The following is a 17,624-nucleotide window of genomic DNA, read 5'->3' as shown; positions in this document are numbered from 1 at the left end:
TTTGCTCAGCTGTGAATCTGTTCCTATCTACACTATGTTTGGTCTCTATCTGAGAATCAGTTGAGGCACAGCACTTTATGGTCTGTCTCCATGGGAACCCCCACCCTTTGAGAGAAGGTTATTTTCAAAAGAGTGGTTAAAGTGCTTTTTTTTCTTTTTTCCTTTGCTACATAATGTTTAAATTGAATAACTTTGATTCGTGGAGAAAATGGGTCAATGAAAAGTTAGGGAGGAAATGTTGCAGTCTTCAGTCAGTTTTAATTGAATTGTAAAATAAAAAAAATAAACTCTGCCAAATGACATCATGACCTAGTTTAGTTTGCAAATTTGATGTGGTGAAACTATGACACAACAATTAAAATGGTGTGACTACACTAATTTATTGTGCAAAGTGTTCATTTTTAGATGATGATTACACAGCCAAACCATCACAGCTGCCTCTAAATGTAACTCTATAATCTGCTGTACTTTTTAGCTGCTCATCAGAGCTATAAAAAAACGGATGGAAGTTGCATCAGTGAGCATAAGTTAAGTGATTCTGGTGGTAAAAGTACTCAACTCTATCTCAACTCTATCTACAATGAACCCAAAAGTAGTTCCATTCAATAGACCAGTCCCTTGACACTTGAAAAACTTTGTGCAAGTGGAAGTTTTTTTTTCTTTTTCTCATTACCAAACATTCATTCCGCCTCAAATCTTCTTCCGCCTTATGTTGTCTGGTCTATCTTTTTTTAAGGGAAATATTTATCTGTCAAGTTTATATGCACAGAAACCATGTGCTCATGTGTGATAGTCTGACCTTTCCTTTGTTCTCTATGTCACAGGTTGCCCACGTGGGTGGCCAACAGGATGGCTGTGTGCCTGGCTTCCAGGTCAAACAATACCAGGTGGCGTACAGTGGACCTATCCAGAGAGGCCAGCCACTTATACAAGGTCAGTCAAACAAGGAGCAAAACAAACAAAGCTGTGTTGAATCTAACTTTCTCTGCTTTGCTTTGAATTCTACTCTTTTGCTACCTCCGTGTATCTTTCTCTCTCTCCCTCCCTCTCTCTCTCTCTCTCCCTCCCTCCCTCCCTCTCTCTCTCCCTCCCTCTCTCTCTCTCTCTCTCTCTCTCTCTCTCTCTCCTCTCTCTCTCTCTCTCTCTCTCTCTCTCTCTCTCCTCTCTCTCTCTCTCTCTCTCTCTCTCTCTCTCTTTTAAATCTGTGCCATTCTTCAACACAAATCTGCATGTGGGCGTTCAGACTCGCATACACATATAAACCCTCAGTCTGCCTGTGTGGCTCATGAGGATTTGAATAGCAGTATATGAAGGGGAGCTGAGCAGAGCAAAGCCAGGCTCCCTCCAGGTCAGTAGGCAAGGTGACAGCGTATGTGTATTTGTGTGTGTGTGTGTATAGGCTGTTTTGTTCTTCACATTCATTAGAATGCATGTGGATTCTTTTTCATAAACAGGATGTATAAGTGGTTGCTTTTTTAGCACCGCAATAACAACAACATCATTTTTTTCTGCAAATGAATTATTCTCCTTGATTGGGTGATATTTACAAAAGTATTGTTTTCTTCTACTTCTGTTCCTCTCCCCCCCCGAGGACAGCTTTGGGCTGTACAGTGAACCTTGCGCCTGTATGAATGTGTGCTTGCCTTGTGACTGTTTTGCTGGAGCTTTTTCAGTCCCAATCCGCCACGTTACCGTGATTGAGTTGACATAGCCTGTTGGAGAACTCCTCAACAGCCTCTGAGTGCTATTTCTCCCTTATGCAGAAATATGCGTTTGATCTCAGCAGGTTTTATAATCAAAACATGAAGGATTTGAGAGGTAGTTGAGAGCTCGCAGCTGAGGGGGGTCATCATCGTGTCTGCTCGGTCCCTTCTGGGAGCAGACCTTGTCACTCTTTTGTTACTGCAGTGGTCGCTCAGATTCCCCACAGACTCCATTGCGAAACCCAGACCACAGAAGTCCAATCTCAACTCCATATTGCTGCCACAACTTATTGGTCAAGTCTGCTCCTGTGGGACCCTGCAGCATTGCCTATCTGCACAGCTCCACATCGTCTCCACAGAGATCAGTAATAATGTCTGCTGGCTAGCAGCCTGCTCCTCTGGGGTTGTGAGTTATGGCTGTCTGCGTGTCAGCTATACCGGTAGTCTGAGGAAGTTTTCACTAATTCATTGGCTCAATAATTCATTCACTTTTGAAGTAAGTTGTTGTTGTTTTTATTTGTACAATATGATGAAATGCAAAGGAAAGGAAATATGTAAATTCGAATGGGAATAATTTATAGATTGTTATTGCTGTCTGTCATTTATCCTGAAATATGTTTTCATTCCCCTCTCATTATTCAGCCACTTCTTTATTTATTTCATCATCTCAATGTGTTGTACTACTCATTGTGAAGCTACATTGGTAGAATATCATTACCTGCTTCAGGCAACTTGTGTCATTATTTTATAGCTCAACTGTCACACAGAGGTTGTAGAGATGATCTTATACAGTACCAACTTTTTTTTTTTTTTAAGTGGCACTCTACTGAAGGACAGCTGATGCAATTGAAAATACATACTTTCCTACTTAGGCAGCAAAATGCGACAAATCTGAACGTTTTCCCTTTCAATCGTATTTTTTTTCTCTTTTTCGGCTTTATTGTGTTTGATTCGGTCAGCCAGCGAGGCATTTTGTCATCTGGAGGTTCAGTGGTGCGTGTAGTAGGAGACAGAACTCAGTTCTGCTTTAGTGCTCTGCTCTGGGACGACAGAGTGGTTCCATTACCTTGAATATGCTCCTGTCAGCAGAAACACCTGTCACCATGGGGGGGGGGGGGGGGGGGGGGGGTTCTCACTGCCCACACGTTGTGGACCCAAACATACACATGCCTTAGCCCACACACATATGCATACTGTACATATGCACAAATACACACATACAGTATAAACATAAATGTACATATTTGTATACGCACACACACACACACACACACACACACACACACACACACACACACACACGGTACAAACATAAATATACATGTGCATGCGCATATCTGAGACACACAAAAAAATGAAAGCTTGCATATATACTGCACTATGTGCTGTGTTGTGTTGTTGGTTTATAATTGCACATAACTGCACAACACAAATGTGCAGTTAAGTGTTTTATGAAAAGTACTTTATGGTTGCTGATCATTTTAAGTGTTTCTTAAAGATTCAAAGCACCTACACAAACAAATGAAAAACAATAAGACCGTGATAAAAAACAACATATAAAAGAAACTAATTCATGCAATACATATATGAATCAATCAGCTAAAAAGTGATAGAACTGTTCATATGCAGGATGGGTCAGTGTCCATAGCTTGCAACATGTGTGTGAAAAGTAAAAGTAAAACTCCTCTGTTAGTGCAAATGCATTCAAAGCATTGACCAAGTCGTTTTCAGAGTGGGCATTGATACTACTCCCCACTATCCATTTTGTTAAATTTGAACAAATTGTCTGTTGAGTGTAAGCGTGATTTATACAGAGTGCCAGAGGCTGCAGCCAGGCCCAGTGACACATGCAGATTTATGTAAATTCTGCTCAGCCCTTTGCCACCTGCTGTAGACCCCCCTGTATAATTACCAGTGGAGGGGAGGTCTGTTAGCAGGAGATACCTGTTGGCACAGACCCGGGTTCAAGCTGATGGCTAATGGCCACATCCAGGAAACAAACGTGTATACATAAAGTGTGCAGACTGTTTGTCTGTCTTTCCCACTCTTGGCAGCTTGAGCTGTTTGTGATGTCACTCCGTACATTTCCTCTCCCTGTCTCTTGGTTTTACTACTTGTCTTTCTGTTTTGTCTGTCCTCCTATCACATCACCTCTTCTTCTCCTCATACTCAGCTGGTCATTGCTGACATGAAAAATTGAGTGAAAATAGAAATGTACGGAATAAGCAAATGGAAAAGGGCAGGTTATGGATGCCAATGGAGAACATGTCCCTGTCTTTCTCACTTCATGACCTTAGAATACATCTCATTTCACATTGCTGTGTGTCATCAGTGCTTTCATCGTTCAGTCATTGAATCTAGACCCAATGCAAACTTGAGGTTAATCTTTCATCCACTTGTTTATTTTGCTACTGAATGTAGTTTTAAAATCTAAATATATTCAGATGATGATTTAAAGAATTACATTACATTAAATGTGTATTTTCAGACTCAAGTGCTCCACAGACTACAGCTCAATATGACAACCATTCCAAACAAAGCTTAATAGAAAAGTCAGGAAATTGCTTTTTATGAACAAGTTAAGTTTATTTACATGTAAAAGATGTTTGACCCGATGGTGAGAAATGCAGTTTCTATTGAATAATGCATAAAATGATAAAAAAGGACTCCAATTTATGAAATAACTGTGCTCAAATTGATCCTTCATCTCCCCCCTGAAATGCTATGCTTCCAATTCAACATGAGGTTTTCTCTGTTTCTCTACAAAAGTAATCATAGCCATAAGAGGAAGAAAAAAATGCACATAAAATGAACAGCTTACTACGAGACACATGCCTTTAGATTCAACGAGGAATTTGAATGTGAGCTTAAACTTCATGCATTCTAAGAAGAAGCACCACATGTTGCAAATCCCAAACATCTCCACAGGGGTCGAGACGCGTTATAGGCGGGTGAGTCAGTCAGTGACATCGACTGAAAGATAAATGAGGTGTTCTCTTCTGAAAAAGTTAGGGTTAAACGTTTCTTCGTCTCGACCATTCCTGCCGCGATGCAGAGAAACACAGCAGTGAGATGTATTGATTTTGAGACGGTGTTATAGCTCACCTAAGTTTTGCAAGCTGTTTGTGTCTTGCCTCGCCACTGCCCTCTCAGAGGTAGCAGTAAAGTTGATGCAGTTTGCTGCTGCCAACATGGCCAGCTATCAGAAATAATGGTACTTCATAATATCAGCAATGCCGTTACTGTTAGCGTGCAGAAGCTGGACATCTTTGTGCACAGGGGCCATCATAAAAAGGCATTGCTTTCTGTTCATTTTTCCAAATCTGAGGTGGAAAATACATTTTTTGATTTTTATGGTGCATTGGAAAGCTATAGGCTATACCACGCAGACAGCTGCTGAAATACAGAGAAGAAATGAAGAGAGCTACCTTATCTGTATCTTGCAGAGCAACACCATGGGGGAGCTCTGTAGGGCTTCCTACAATCCCACCACCAAACATGATTACTCCTAAAAAAAAAAAAAAAAAAACCCAACACACATGCCAGCCTTTAGCCTTCTTTATAGTATCACTCACATTTCTTAATTAAGCGTTCTTTAAGACTTGACTTGAAGAAGAACAAAGAAATGACCTGAAGGAGATGGTCCTCTCCAGGCTTGGCATTGCTAACAGTGAGACTTGTACTTTATGTTCAGAAGCAGTGTGTGAACATAGAGCTCTCCTGGTTGGCATAAGGCCCGAGGCATATTAACTGCATGGAGCTCCAAAGACCTCCTCACTGGCACAATTCTTGTCTCTCGCCTGTGTTCCCTCTAACTATATCATCAAGGCAATTTAAAAGTACTTGAATTCTGATATAGCCAAGTGGTTTTAGATAAATTGGACAAATGGAACAGCTCTCTCATCTGTTTTATTTTTTGCTTCTCTCTCCCTCTCTCTCCCTCTCTCTCTCTCTCTCTCTCTCTCTCTCTCTCTCTTTGCCGGCTCTGCTCTCCAAGTTTAGATGATAAAGTTTGCTGTCCTTTACTGCTCACAACACACAATAATGTTTTTCAGGGAATTTGTTACATCATAGCAAAGCGCAAACAAACACACACACACACAAACACTACACACCTTAAGATGCATTATCTCTCGACAAACACTCCATCATGTAGTATATGAAAGATGACTTTTGTGATTTATTTTCCGCTTTATAAAGGTTGTTGTGGTGCATTTGCTTTTCTTCTCTAGCCAGCCCACTAAATCCATTATTCACTACACAACGTCGCCGTTGTTGTGCAGCCTTCAACCCTTTCGCATTGTCATTCACTACCTCGTTATTTCACCACAGACAAAAAAGTCATCAGATGTCTCCCCAGTAACAGAGAAATACAGGTAACATATTTACCATTTAGCATAGAAAGAGCATCATTTCCTCATCTGTTTATTGGGGTTTCCCAGCAAAGATGGCACAGTTTCATGACCCAGAGCAATTGTGGTATTTGCATAAACCAAAGCAAAAAGTCAATTATGAAGGAGATTCCCTGGATGGAGACGGAGCGAGGGCTTCATACAGTCTAGCTCTACTGTGAGTTAAAACAGCTGCGCACCACACATTATTGCTCTACTTACTAAATTTGGCAATATAACCTACCCTCAATCCACAAGCCACCCCACGCACCTCAACCCCAAGCACACACACACACACACACACACACCTACGACAACTACTCCATCTATACCAGAGCACCGTGGATGCGTGGAGTTGATGTTCTCCCTCGCCTCTCTCTCTCTCTCTCTCTCTCTCTCTCTCTCTCTCTCTCTCTCTCTTTGCGTGGCAGGGTATCCGGATCATGCCACTCTCACGGCCGTAATGGCAGAGCATTAATCACTCTCTGTAGCCGGAGTCACCAGGACTCGCAGCTTCTTTTCCGGTGTATTTTTAATTTGACCATAAATCAAGGTGTGCTTTTGACAAATTACAGTAATTACAAGAAAGGCCATTACTAGTAGGTGTATGGAAGTGTGCGTATGAGTGTGTGTGGGTGGGTATACGCATATGTTTGCAAATTGGAACGTAGCACAAACACTAAATGTATGGTGGTGTTTGTTTGTAACAGGTAAAAGATAATGAAAGAATGTATGTGGGTCTCTAGTTGACTTATCTGGCCCACAGCTACATTCACACTTATATGGGTCAACTTGTGACTGGAGGCTGTTGGTAGATGAGGAATCCTGGCCTGGGATGGAAGGGGGGGACAGAATGATGTCGAAGGAAGAGGAGAGTAAAATAAAAAAAGCTGAAATGTCAGTAAATCCTTTTTATGGCACATCAAAGATAATAGTGACACAAGAAAATGCCAAGAGAATATTTGGCTTGAATAACTTTTAGTTGACTTCATGTGCTACTGTGTGGCCCTTGATTGTTTTTTATGATTTAAGCCTTGGACATGATTTAAAGCTAAAAACTACACTCTCTCTGCTCTCTGAAACATGAATCAAGGTTTAATCACACATTTATTGATCAGTCAGATCGACTATTGATGCTTTCTAAACGGATTGTGGTTCAGTATTTGGTATAGACACTTTTTATGAGCTGATTCTTAGACTGGGTCAACATTGAACCAGAACATACTGTGAAGGTGTAGAATATGAACAGTATGTAAGAGTTAAAGTGAGTAACAGAGATACCATGCAGCAGAGTTCATGAATCCAAATCCATGATAATACAAAGTAATGCTGAGTGATTCTAGATGAGTTTTGATGAGGAAAATCTAAGGATTTGGAATTCAAAATCTAGCTCCTGAAAGGTTTATTACAACTTGGCATGGTGGCATTACTAAAACAGATCAAACAGGGCAACACATATTTTAAAGTTTGGTTAATCCATACATACTGTTCAGGGTCAAATTTAACCTATTCTCTACATTAGAAAGCTGTAAAAACACTTCCTACACATCTTTTTTAGCCAGACTCATCATAATATGACCTACAGTATACAATAATGGAGATAAAAAGCAGCTGACATACATTTTTCATATACAAATGTATAAGTTTGACCTTTATATATGAAACAAAAGACAAAATCTGCATTCAAAGAAGTTTTTATGTTCCTCATGTTCTAAAAAATGTTCACCTGGACCATAAAACAGTGACTGTGAATGTCTTTTTCCCATAACAGAATAAACAGAAGGATTAATCAAACACTAATTAATAAGTTATGGGGAATGTATGAATGTTAATAGGTGTAGAGACTAATTATGAGTCAGAATATGAACAGTATGTATGGGTTAAGAAAGAAACAAAATAAAGGTGGATTGTGAAATCATCCAGTTTGTTCATGGTAAACAACCATCACTGTACTTACAACACAGAGAATATTCTCTATAAGAGATTGTACCATTCCTTTTTGTCAAACCACATTTTGGCAGTCATATTCTCTGTAAAAGCCACAACTCAGTGGCAAGTCCTGCGTGATGACACTAGGTGCTGCAGTTCAATTAGCACATTTAAAACCAAATTAAAAAGTCTGCTAAAAGCGTCTCAGCTGTGTGACCACTGACTCTACATTGTATGTGATGTGCTATTATGTGTAGCTATGCATTTGATATGTGCCCTGTGTGATATTTGCTTTAGACTGCTTGTTATTGTGCTGTTATATTTTTTTTAACATTGACCTACTGAAGGGGCCGCAGATGAAAATAAGCTATAAATGAACTCTGGTGCACTATATCACATGGTAACATTTATGTTTAACACTGTACATGGTGCCAATAAACCAATTGCTACGACTAATAGTACAACCACAGTCATCCTGTTAAGTGAGGGATTGTTACTGAGACTGCAATTTAACCTCCATGAAGTGGTTTATAATCTGGCTAAACTGTCAGCTTGTTTACATAGCTTTATCATCTGACTGCTCATGTGTCTCACTCCATTAAACTGCAGTCAAATAACAGATAAAACTATCAACCCGAGTTGTGACCATCAACCAGAATTCTTGTGCAAAGCTGCAATTAACAGATTTCTTGGCTGGCTGGGGCCGAAGGAAACAAACTGTCAATTGAAATATTATCACCTTTTTAAGTTGATACAGTAAACTAAGTTGATGCGGTTACAGTATGCATTCAACAGATATGAAACAACATTAGCTTTCATTCTTAGTTGTGTTTCTGGTCCCCTGTGGAATTAAAGTCTGTTATTTTCTCTCTTTTAGGTCAGTTTTGAGATCCACTAACAATAAATAGATATGTGGCTTTTTAGCAGCTAAACGCTCCACAACACTGAAAACAGCTGCCTGCTGGGGGCCGGAAACTACAACACAATGAACTGAATGATGTTAAAACACCCTGTAGAGTTGAGGGAAGAGGGTTTTTGTGACTTTGAGCACCACATTTGACATTAGTCATTTGATCAATGGTTAATGTAGAAATGTTGATTATAGCCTTTTTTTTTGTGCATAATAAAGCATGCAGTCCACAACAACAACAACACGCTCTCAATCGGACTAGTTAAATGACATTCGCTTACTTTTTGATACTACAAGGGTATTTCATTTGATTATACTTCCAGCATTAATTTTCATGATGTATGACATTGAGATATCTCACCTTTTTGTTAGTGCACCTGCTGCTGGCTGTGAACTGGTATCTTACTCCATTGGCACACAAACTGGCATCAGCAGCCCTCCGAGGCAGCTTGTAGAGGCTGCAATCACTGTCTATGAGGGGCGCAGTGACAGAAGTGCCAAGACCCCATCTGCAATCATGGTGCAATTGGCAATCGTTTGATGCTCTCTGTCTCTCTCTTTCTCTACTGTGTCTTTCCTCTGTCTTTCCCACTTTTTCTCTCCTTCTCACACCCTTGATGAAGATCATGCTTGCTTCCTTCCTATACTGATATGCCGCTTGTGCTTAACCTACTTAACAAGGAAGGCATTTACATTTCTGATGCAAATTGCAGTACATCTGCTAGTGGGTCTTATAAACAACATTCACAGCACTCCTGGAATGAAAAAATAAACTCAACATGTTTAATTCAATGCAGGCTGTTCACTAAGAGGGTGTTCATCAATTAGTAACATGATGTTTTTAATTGCAGCTTTGAAGGAATTTAGGGAGCAGGTTTTGGCAAGCAGATATGAACTGTCAAGATTAATATTACATTATTCTGACCAGACATTAACACATCTTGATTTTGAAAGGAAGCGATGGCCTGGAATGATCAGAGAGCACAGTCGATCAGAGTAGTTTGTCACAGCTGGGTGCCTGCTCAGAACATCCTGTAGCTTCTTTTAAAAATGTGTTTTTTTGTTTAATTGGTTTTGTTCTAGCGTTGTTTTGTATTAAATGGCCAAGGACCAAATCTGGAGCCAAACATGGGGTTGGACAAGTAGATGTGTGAGTAGGATTTTATCAGAAATTATATCTTTTTAACCGCAGACAAGTGGACAACAGGTGCACCTTATGTTATTTAACTCCACCATGGGCTAGATAGGTTTAATAGAGTCATTTAAAATATATACATTTAACACCATTAACAAATTTAAGATAATTGTGTGATGATAACCAGTAGATAGTGGATGTAGCTACAGTATACTGTACACAAAAGATGCAACATTTCAACCAGGCGAGAATGGGGTTGGGTGTAACATAGGTTGGTTGTCACATTCATTAGATATCGCTCCCGTACCATCTGATATTGAGGTGAGAGGATGTTTAAGGGTTTTTAATGTGAAAATGTAAATATCCAGCTCTTCAGTGTTTCCCTTCTAGGCTTTTACACAATGAGTTTATAATCAAACAATCATCAGCATTAAAAAGTATGAAGAGAGAGCTATAGTTAGGTAGGTTTTTTTCTTAGCTACACTAAATCATGTGGTTGTTAGCTTTATTGGTAGCAAAACATCCCAGTTGGGGAAGTTTGTCACATTCTCTTTGGGGTTGGTTGTCACATGTTGGCATATATACATATATGGTTTGATATATCTAGTTCTTTCTTTCTTTTAAGAGAGCAGAATGAGCAGGAACTTTGTCAAGAAGACAAACAAGAGCCAGACTCCTCAGGATGTAAAGCTCAGAGCAGTCAGAGAGGTGGAAATGTACAATATGGTCATATAAGGACAAAAAATGCTCTTATAGGAATGATTTTTCCTGTTTATGTTCTCTTGGTGCAGGAGATGTGTTAGGTTGTGTTTCAATGAAAATAAACATTTTAAATAATGTTTAAGATTGTCTACATTTTTGACTTTTCCTCATTAAAACAACACAGAGACAAACAACTCCATAGTGTGTGACTACCAACCCCATGATGCACAAGACATATTTGATGGTTCATATCTTTAGAACAGAATCAGCTGAAGGAGAGTCAGACCACTCTATTCCTACCTGACACTTGATGCTTCTATTACACATTAAAAGGAATCTATTCAGTGGTTTATGAGGAATTCAAAAAAAAGTAAAAAGTGTGACTACCAACCCTGTTCTGTACTACTGCATACCAGAAACCACTGCGACCTGCATGCTCTCAAACATTACAGGTACCCTGTGGGGTTTTTTACCATTAGTAGCACTATGAAGCAATATTTATTGGTACAGTGCATGAAAAGGAGAACACACATGTGCACAGGTGGTATGACTTACATCCTGCCGTCGCTTTCATGCTGTTCTATTGATTAAAGGTTGGTGGCTGTATCTCATGCATATCATGCACACTGTGGCAATGTCCAAATTGAACACAGGGATGAAAAAAGGATGCAAACATTGATGTAAACAGTGCACAATTGGGGGAAAAAAGAAATCAGTTTTGCAAATGTTATGAAGACGGAACTACACTCAGTATGTTTGTTAAGCCTCAAGGATACCCACAATGCATGTATGTGGGAGAAAACTGAATGTACATGTAACTCGTTTAGAAGAAAATGCCACAAGGCACCGTTAGTATGTACCACCCATGAGCATATCTAATTATGAAAGTTGGTATTAAGATTAAAATTGCATGTATGTCTTGGATGTCTATGGATTAGTTCTCCCAGAAGGATTGTTTGAGAGCTTTTCAGGCAAATCTAATTGTATGGTTTGCTTTGGATGGTAAACTCCTTCATGTAATTGTCTCCAACAGAGCTATTTATGGTGTTCTGTTTCAAACGCTGTAACTGTAATGTTCACCGCTTGTTTAATCCGTTGTTTGCCTGCTGCCAGTCAGCTGTGCATTGCTGCGGTCCAACTCGTGAAAACCTCCCTTCCCCAAAATGTAACTGTACATCAAATTTAAGAGTCTTCACTGTCTCTGGTGTTCTTTGATGTTTATGTTAGGGTTAACCGTTCTGTATGAGGATGGGTGTTTTTTTCCCCACACAACTTGAAGCCAGAAGAAAGGCATGCCTCCATATTTCAAATTGTTCATAAACTGCTACGCTTCCATGAATTTTTCACTTTACTTTTGAAAAACTGAAGTGCAGTGTTCTTTGTTGAGTTGGCCTTCTATCTTGGTCATGATTATCCCATAAGAATGTTAGTCTGTCAACTGTAGCCACCATACTGCCTTCTTATAAACCATTTCTGCTATCACTTACTCTGTGTGAAGATGACTAGTCTCTATAATAATATTAAAACAGCATGCAGTGCTACACATGACCAAACTCATCAGTCTGTTAATTTGACCTTTTTATATGGATGTTTTGTTCAGTTTGGAAGGAGACTGTCTTTGCTCCTCTACTGTATTGGCTCATTGGGGTGTCACTTGCCCAATCCTTGTTGGAAATAATTCATCAGAGGTTATCAAGCTGATTTAATTTTGCCCGATAATTGGGGTCGTTGTTTTATCATCCAGCACTAATGTTCCATAGCTCTATATAAACATGGTCTGCTGTAGGTGATGAATGTGTTTGTCTGTGTATGTGTTTGTCAGCAAATGTAGAAGTAGTGGTGTGTGTGTGTGTGTGTGTGTGTGTGTTTGTGTGTGTGTGTACTTGTGGTTGCACGCAGTGGTTTCATCCATTTGGAGTTATGTTTATAGTCTATAAATATGGGGTTTGTCAGTAGCAGCTGCAGAGGACAGCCATCAAACGAGCCACATATTTCTCTTTCTTTCATTGTAGCAAACAAATCATCCATGCAAGTATCTGCACCTCATTATTTTATAGCCCACTTTCCATGCATTCCTCGTGTACTTTATGGCTATGCACTACAAAAAATATGACTCTAATTATGAGCTGTATAGTTCCATTTTAGTGAAGAGACATAGGCAGCCCTTTTTTATGTTATTTTGGAATACCTGTTCCCTAATGATAAGACCATAAACATTTGCACCTTGCCACTTGCAAGACAGATACACAACATCCCTGTGTTAACCAAATAAATACAGGTGTTATTCAGAGTTGGAGCTACTGTTGAGTCTAGTTTGTTTCATTTTCATGCACCTTCATTGGCTTTAACCCAATTTAAAATTAGCTGCTTAACCCTTACATATTGTCCGGGTCAAATGTATCCAGTATTGAAATTTGACAGCTGTGAAAAGCACCTCCAAATGTTTTTTACCCTGAAATTTGATGACTTTTCATAGAATGGCCCAAAATGCACATACTACAAATATGTGTCCATTGAGGCTGTTCTGTTTTTATAATGTAATCCTTACATACTGTTCGAGTCAAATTTGACTAGTTTAAACATTTGATAGATGTAAAAATGTGGTCCAAAATGCACAAAAATTAATGAAAAAAAAGGTGCTACAATTTCCCTCTATTGAGGTTGTTCTGGGTCAAATTTGACCTGTAATCTACTGACATGTGTTTTAGTGAAATGAATAGTTAATAGTTTTAATAAGATAATAGTTATGAGGGTTTCTTTTTATGATGTAGCAGTGAAGACTGATGGCTCTAATGGTTATACAATAAACCCCACACTTCCATAAAGTTCTGCTCATTTTCACTTTACATTAAATACATTTACATCATTATTGCTATGTTATATTTTCATGTCTTAGGTAAAGTAGGACATGATATTGTGTGATAGTAGCTCTCTGAAATGAGACTACTCTCAATAGAATATGAACAGTATTTACAGTAAGTGTTAATAATGTCACTCAGAATGGGAAGACAGCATAATATTGCTGTAAGGCAAGGCAAGGCAGTTTTATTTATATAGCGCATTTCATACACAATGGCAACTCAATGTGCTTTACATAAAACAGAAAAATATATAATTTGAGAACTTAAAGAACTTAAAACATACAATTAACCCCCACTCCCACAGCCCCCATAATAAAAACAAAGTACAGAAAAATAGAAAGACATAAATAAAATGATTGCAGCATAAAATAATAAATTAGCTTTAAAATCATTAAAAGGACATAGAGTGCAAATTAAAGATTAAAGTAAGTAAACTGTAAGTTAACATGCTCTTTTTTTTCCTACTGTATATCTGTGACTGTGGGGGTTCGAAACCCAAACAGGACTGACTGAGACTAAAACAGTACAGATCATATTCTCTCTTCAGAGTGCAACATGAATAAAATGTGTCTATTTGAACATGTTCTCTGTTGTGGACTTTGTTTGAATCAGGAATTAGGATTCAGGATTATCTCTGTTAGTTTCATTTAGATTTGTTTTCATTTGTTGTTCTGTTCTACTCTTCCATTATAAAGTTACAGCTTTGGATAGTATTTGATCTATATGCAGACACATGTGTGACATTTAACTCGGTCACAACAATAATATACAAATGAAACTGAACAGAATACAGATAGAGCATTTCCAACTCCACTGATTGTCTGTAGACTCCATAAAGCTGACCGACTACAAAAAAAGGTTGTCTTTCAAACCCCCCTAGATCCTTGACAGTGCATATTCAACAACTAAGGCTACACCTCAACAAGATCGACCTTCAACCAGACATTTTAAGTGAACTGTGCACTTGCTAAGGAGACAATGAAGGCTGCTGCCATAGAAGTGACAGAATTACTTTGTGTCAAAAGTTTTGTTCTTTCCCACATGCTACTTTCCTTTCCTGTCTTTGGCTCTTGGCCCGGAGCCCAACATGGCTCCTCTTGAGTGGCCAAGGAAAGTGCTGAGTAACTTGGCTAGAGCCTCAGGGGCTCAACCTAGGTGTTACTGGCTTCCTGAAAGGCTATCGATCGGACTGATCTGCCGTTGCTGGGTGCCTCTATGTTGCTGGATGTCGGATATTGTGTGAAATTACGTTTGCTTATGGATTTTTGTGTGTGTGACTGTACGCTGTGCGTGCTTCTATGTGTTTTTGTATTCCTTTGTCTGTGTTGTTTGATTGACAGGTTTGGGTGTTACTGTAGTTGGCAGGAAGTTTTCTCCCTTTTTTCCCCCTCAGCTGTTAAATGGTATGGCAAATATCCCCACCTCTGCTTTTACAACACCCATGACCCTGTTTTCACATATGCTACAGGTGCACAGGTACTTTAAACACCTCTGTATTACTGGGGAGGCATGAAGCAACAGCAAATATATACATGATCCAATGTCTAATCTCAGTGCCATCTGGCATCTCATCTAATCATGTGCATTTATCCTTACGGATGCACAGACACAGTCACAGGCTCCACCAGCACTGATGAATATACAGAGCACATCTTTTGTTGCTGCTGTGCATTCAAACACCTAATAAAACTGTACTCATAGTCCTCATCCCAACGACCACCCTGAGGGCTCCATTATGCTTATTTCAAATTATGCTGGAGGTCTAGCCTTCCATACCAAAAGCTGAATTCTGTGACAACTGACTGCCTGATGTTGAAATCTGAAATGATGACGGTACACACTGTGGCTGTGCTAAAAGCTGATAATACAACGAGATGACTATTCAGAACCAACACATGCACAATTTTGTGCACCAACATAACGTAGATCAAGATATAATTGATCATTGTGACTCATTGTGGATATTGCAAGTACGACATTACTATATTGGTTGTAGGGTGCTGAGATTTTGGCACTGTACAATGTGTAATGTCACAACAGCAGGTTGCTATAGATCAGACCTGGGTATTGAATGACCACTGGGTCACATCTGGCCCTTTGGCTGTCCCTGACCGGCCCACGTTAGGTCAATGGAAAGTTAGGAATCAAACATAAATTAATGTACATCATGCACGCAAACCAACTGCATTGCTTTTATTTTGAAGGCGACCTTGAAATCAATAAATTAATATTGGGCAGAATTGAGTTCAGCCTGTTGGTCTAGCCCTCCACAACAGTCCCAGTGAACAAGCTTTTACACAAATGTTCACCAACTGGAGAAAGGTCTGACTTGCCCCAACTGTGATGTTAAATACTCAAGGAGGCACTTTTCTTGGTCACATCATTCCATATTGCCTGTGAGAGCGTGCTCATTTCAACCGTAGTATACTGAACGCCTAAGCTCCAGGCACTGAACTCTTACAGATTTAATTAACCTAGTTGCTTGGCAGTAATGATAATGGTAATAATGTGTATTTATGTAATGTTACCACATACGTGTAAACTTATCCTTGCTAGATACCAGTGATTTCTTTAGTTAGTTATTTTGTTATTCAAGTTTTAACCTCAGAATCCAATGCAATGGGTTTAATTCCCTCAAGCAAAGTCTGCAGCACTCCAGACTTAAAGGATGTGTGCATAAAAGGCTCAAAAACGTCCACGAGGCAGCCCTCTAGCACTTTCACAGCAGGACAGCTCTGAGTCCTCATGGTGTTTTTGGGAAGTGCTTCAAAGTCAGTAAGTGTGGACACTGTGGCTAGAACGTAGACATGCTTCATGCTCACAACTTTAAACATGTAACTGTGAATCTAGTGTTACAGTTAGCATATAAGTCCAAGTCAAGTTTGATTACAGCTTCAAGGAAGACGGCCTTTCAGTGGTTAGCATGTACAAGAAGCAGAGACAAAATATATTTTTAGCTGCAGTACATTTAGAAGTCAAGTAAGATTATATCACTGCTGCAGTAGTCAAAAAAAAATGGTGACTGACACTTTCTATGACTCACAGCTTCCTGTGTTTCTTCTGTAGTGCCAGCTGGTCTGTCAGTTGCAATCATATGTTTCAAAGGATATGCAATAACTCCTGACCTCTTGATTTCTTTTTAGAAAAAAATTAAAAAAGTATGTATCTGGGGCCGACTATCGATCAGTGTGACAAGCTGCACCTCCATTCCACACATTATCCTGTCATTATCCTGCTGATTCCACTGATGGCACCTTATCTATGGTTTATCGATCAGATGACGTTCACATTTCCATCCCTGTTTCATGTGACTCTGTGGACGTCTGGCTGCTCTGCTGGCACATTACAGTAATGGACTAGTGGTCAGTTTCAGCTGGGATGAGTGACAGACTGACTGAGTCGGTTTAGGTCATTTGATTCACTGCACGAGCTGCCTGTCTGTCAACCTGGATGGATATTTATCAAGCGCCTATCAAAGTGTGTGGATCCTGTTAATATGTGTAAAAAGGAGATATGGGTTCTCCAGGAAACTGGTTGGATAAGAGCGGCAAGGTAGGGATAATGTGTCCCGGTAAGAGAACACAGAGGCGGTCAGATAGATGTATCCTTCATTTATTTAGCTGTGGTCTGCAACAATAATACAAACAAACAAACAATCATTTTACTATCATAAACAGTAAACTAGCTTAACACTGTACTAGCTTAATATTAGTTGTACAAACAATAATGTAATAATCATTAAACATCACCTAATAATCACACTCACCACTTCTCATTTACACACAGCAGGAAAACAGGAAAATGATGTGAAGGAAAACAGTCTGCTCTTGACTGCATGGAAGAAAAGGAAAACACTAACAGAGCAGAAGCATGCACACAGGTGGTGCATTCAGGAACGTCAGTAAAACTGAGACACATTCGGTAACGTGGGACAAATAAGTTCTCCATACAAACACGCTATAAACATCTAAATCTCTCTTGAACAATGTGGGC

At 39.4% G+C, this 17,624-nt stretch overlaps 1 protein-coding gene across 1 annotated transcript in view; it reads left to right on the top strand.

Annotated features, from left to right (window-relative positions):
• The first annotated feature begins 502 nt into the window (after positions 1-502).
• The window catches only part of cdh13 (cadherin 13, H-cadherin (heart)), a 263,838-nt gene continuing 246,716 nt past the window's right edge, over positions 503-17,624 (top strand). Inside the window, exons 1-2 of the mRNA XM_053319996.1 lie at positions 503-517; positions 825-933. Of these exons, the coding sequence (XP_053175971.1) occupies positions 503-517; positions 825-933 (124 nt within the window). The remainder of the gene's footprint in view (positions 518-824; positions 934-17,624) is intronic.

Source organism: Scomber japonicus, chromosome 5, assembly GCF_027409825.1.
Source record: "Scomber japonicus isolate fScoJap1 chromosome 5, fScoJap1.pri, whole genome shotgun sequence".
Classification (NCBI taxonomy): Eukaryota; Metazoa; Chordata; class Actinopteri; order Scombriformes; family Scombridae; genus Scomber; species Scomber japonicus.
Note: the sequence above shows the minus strand (reverse complement) of the source record. Positions and strands in the feature narration are given on the sequence as shown.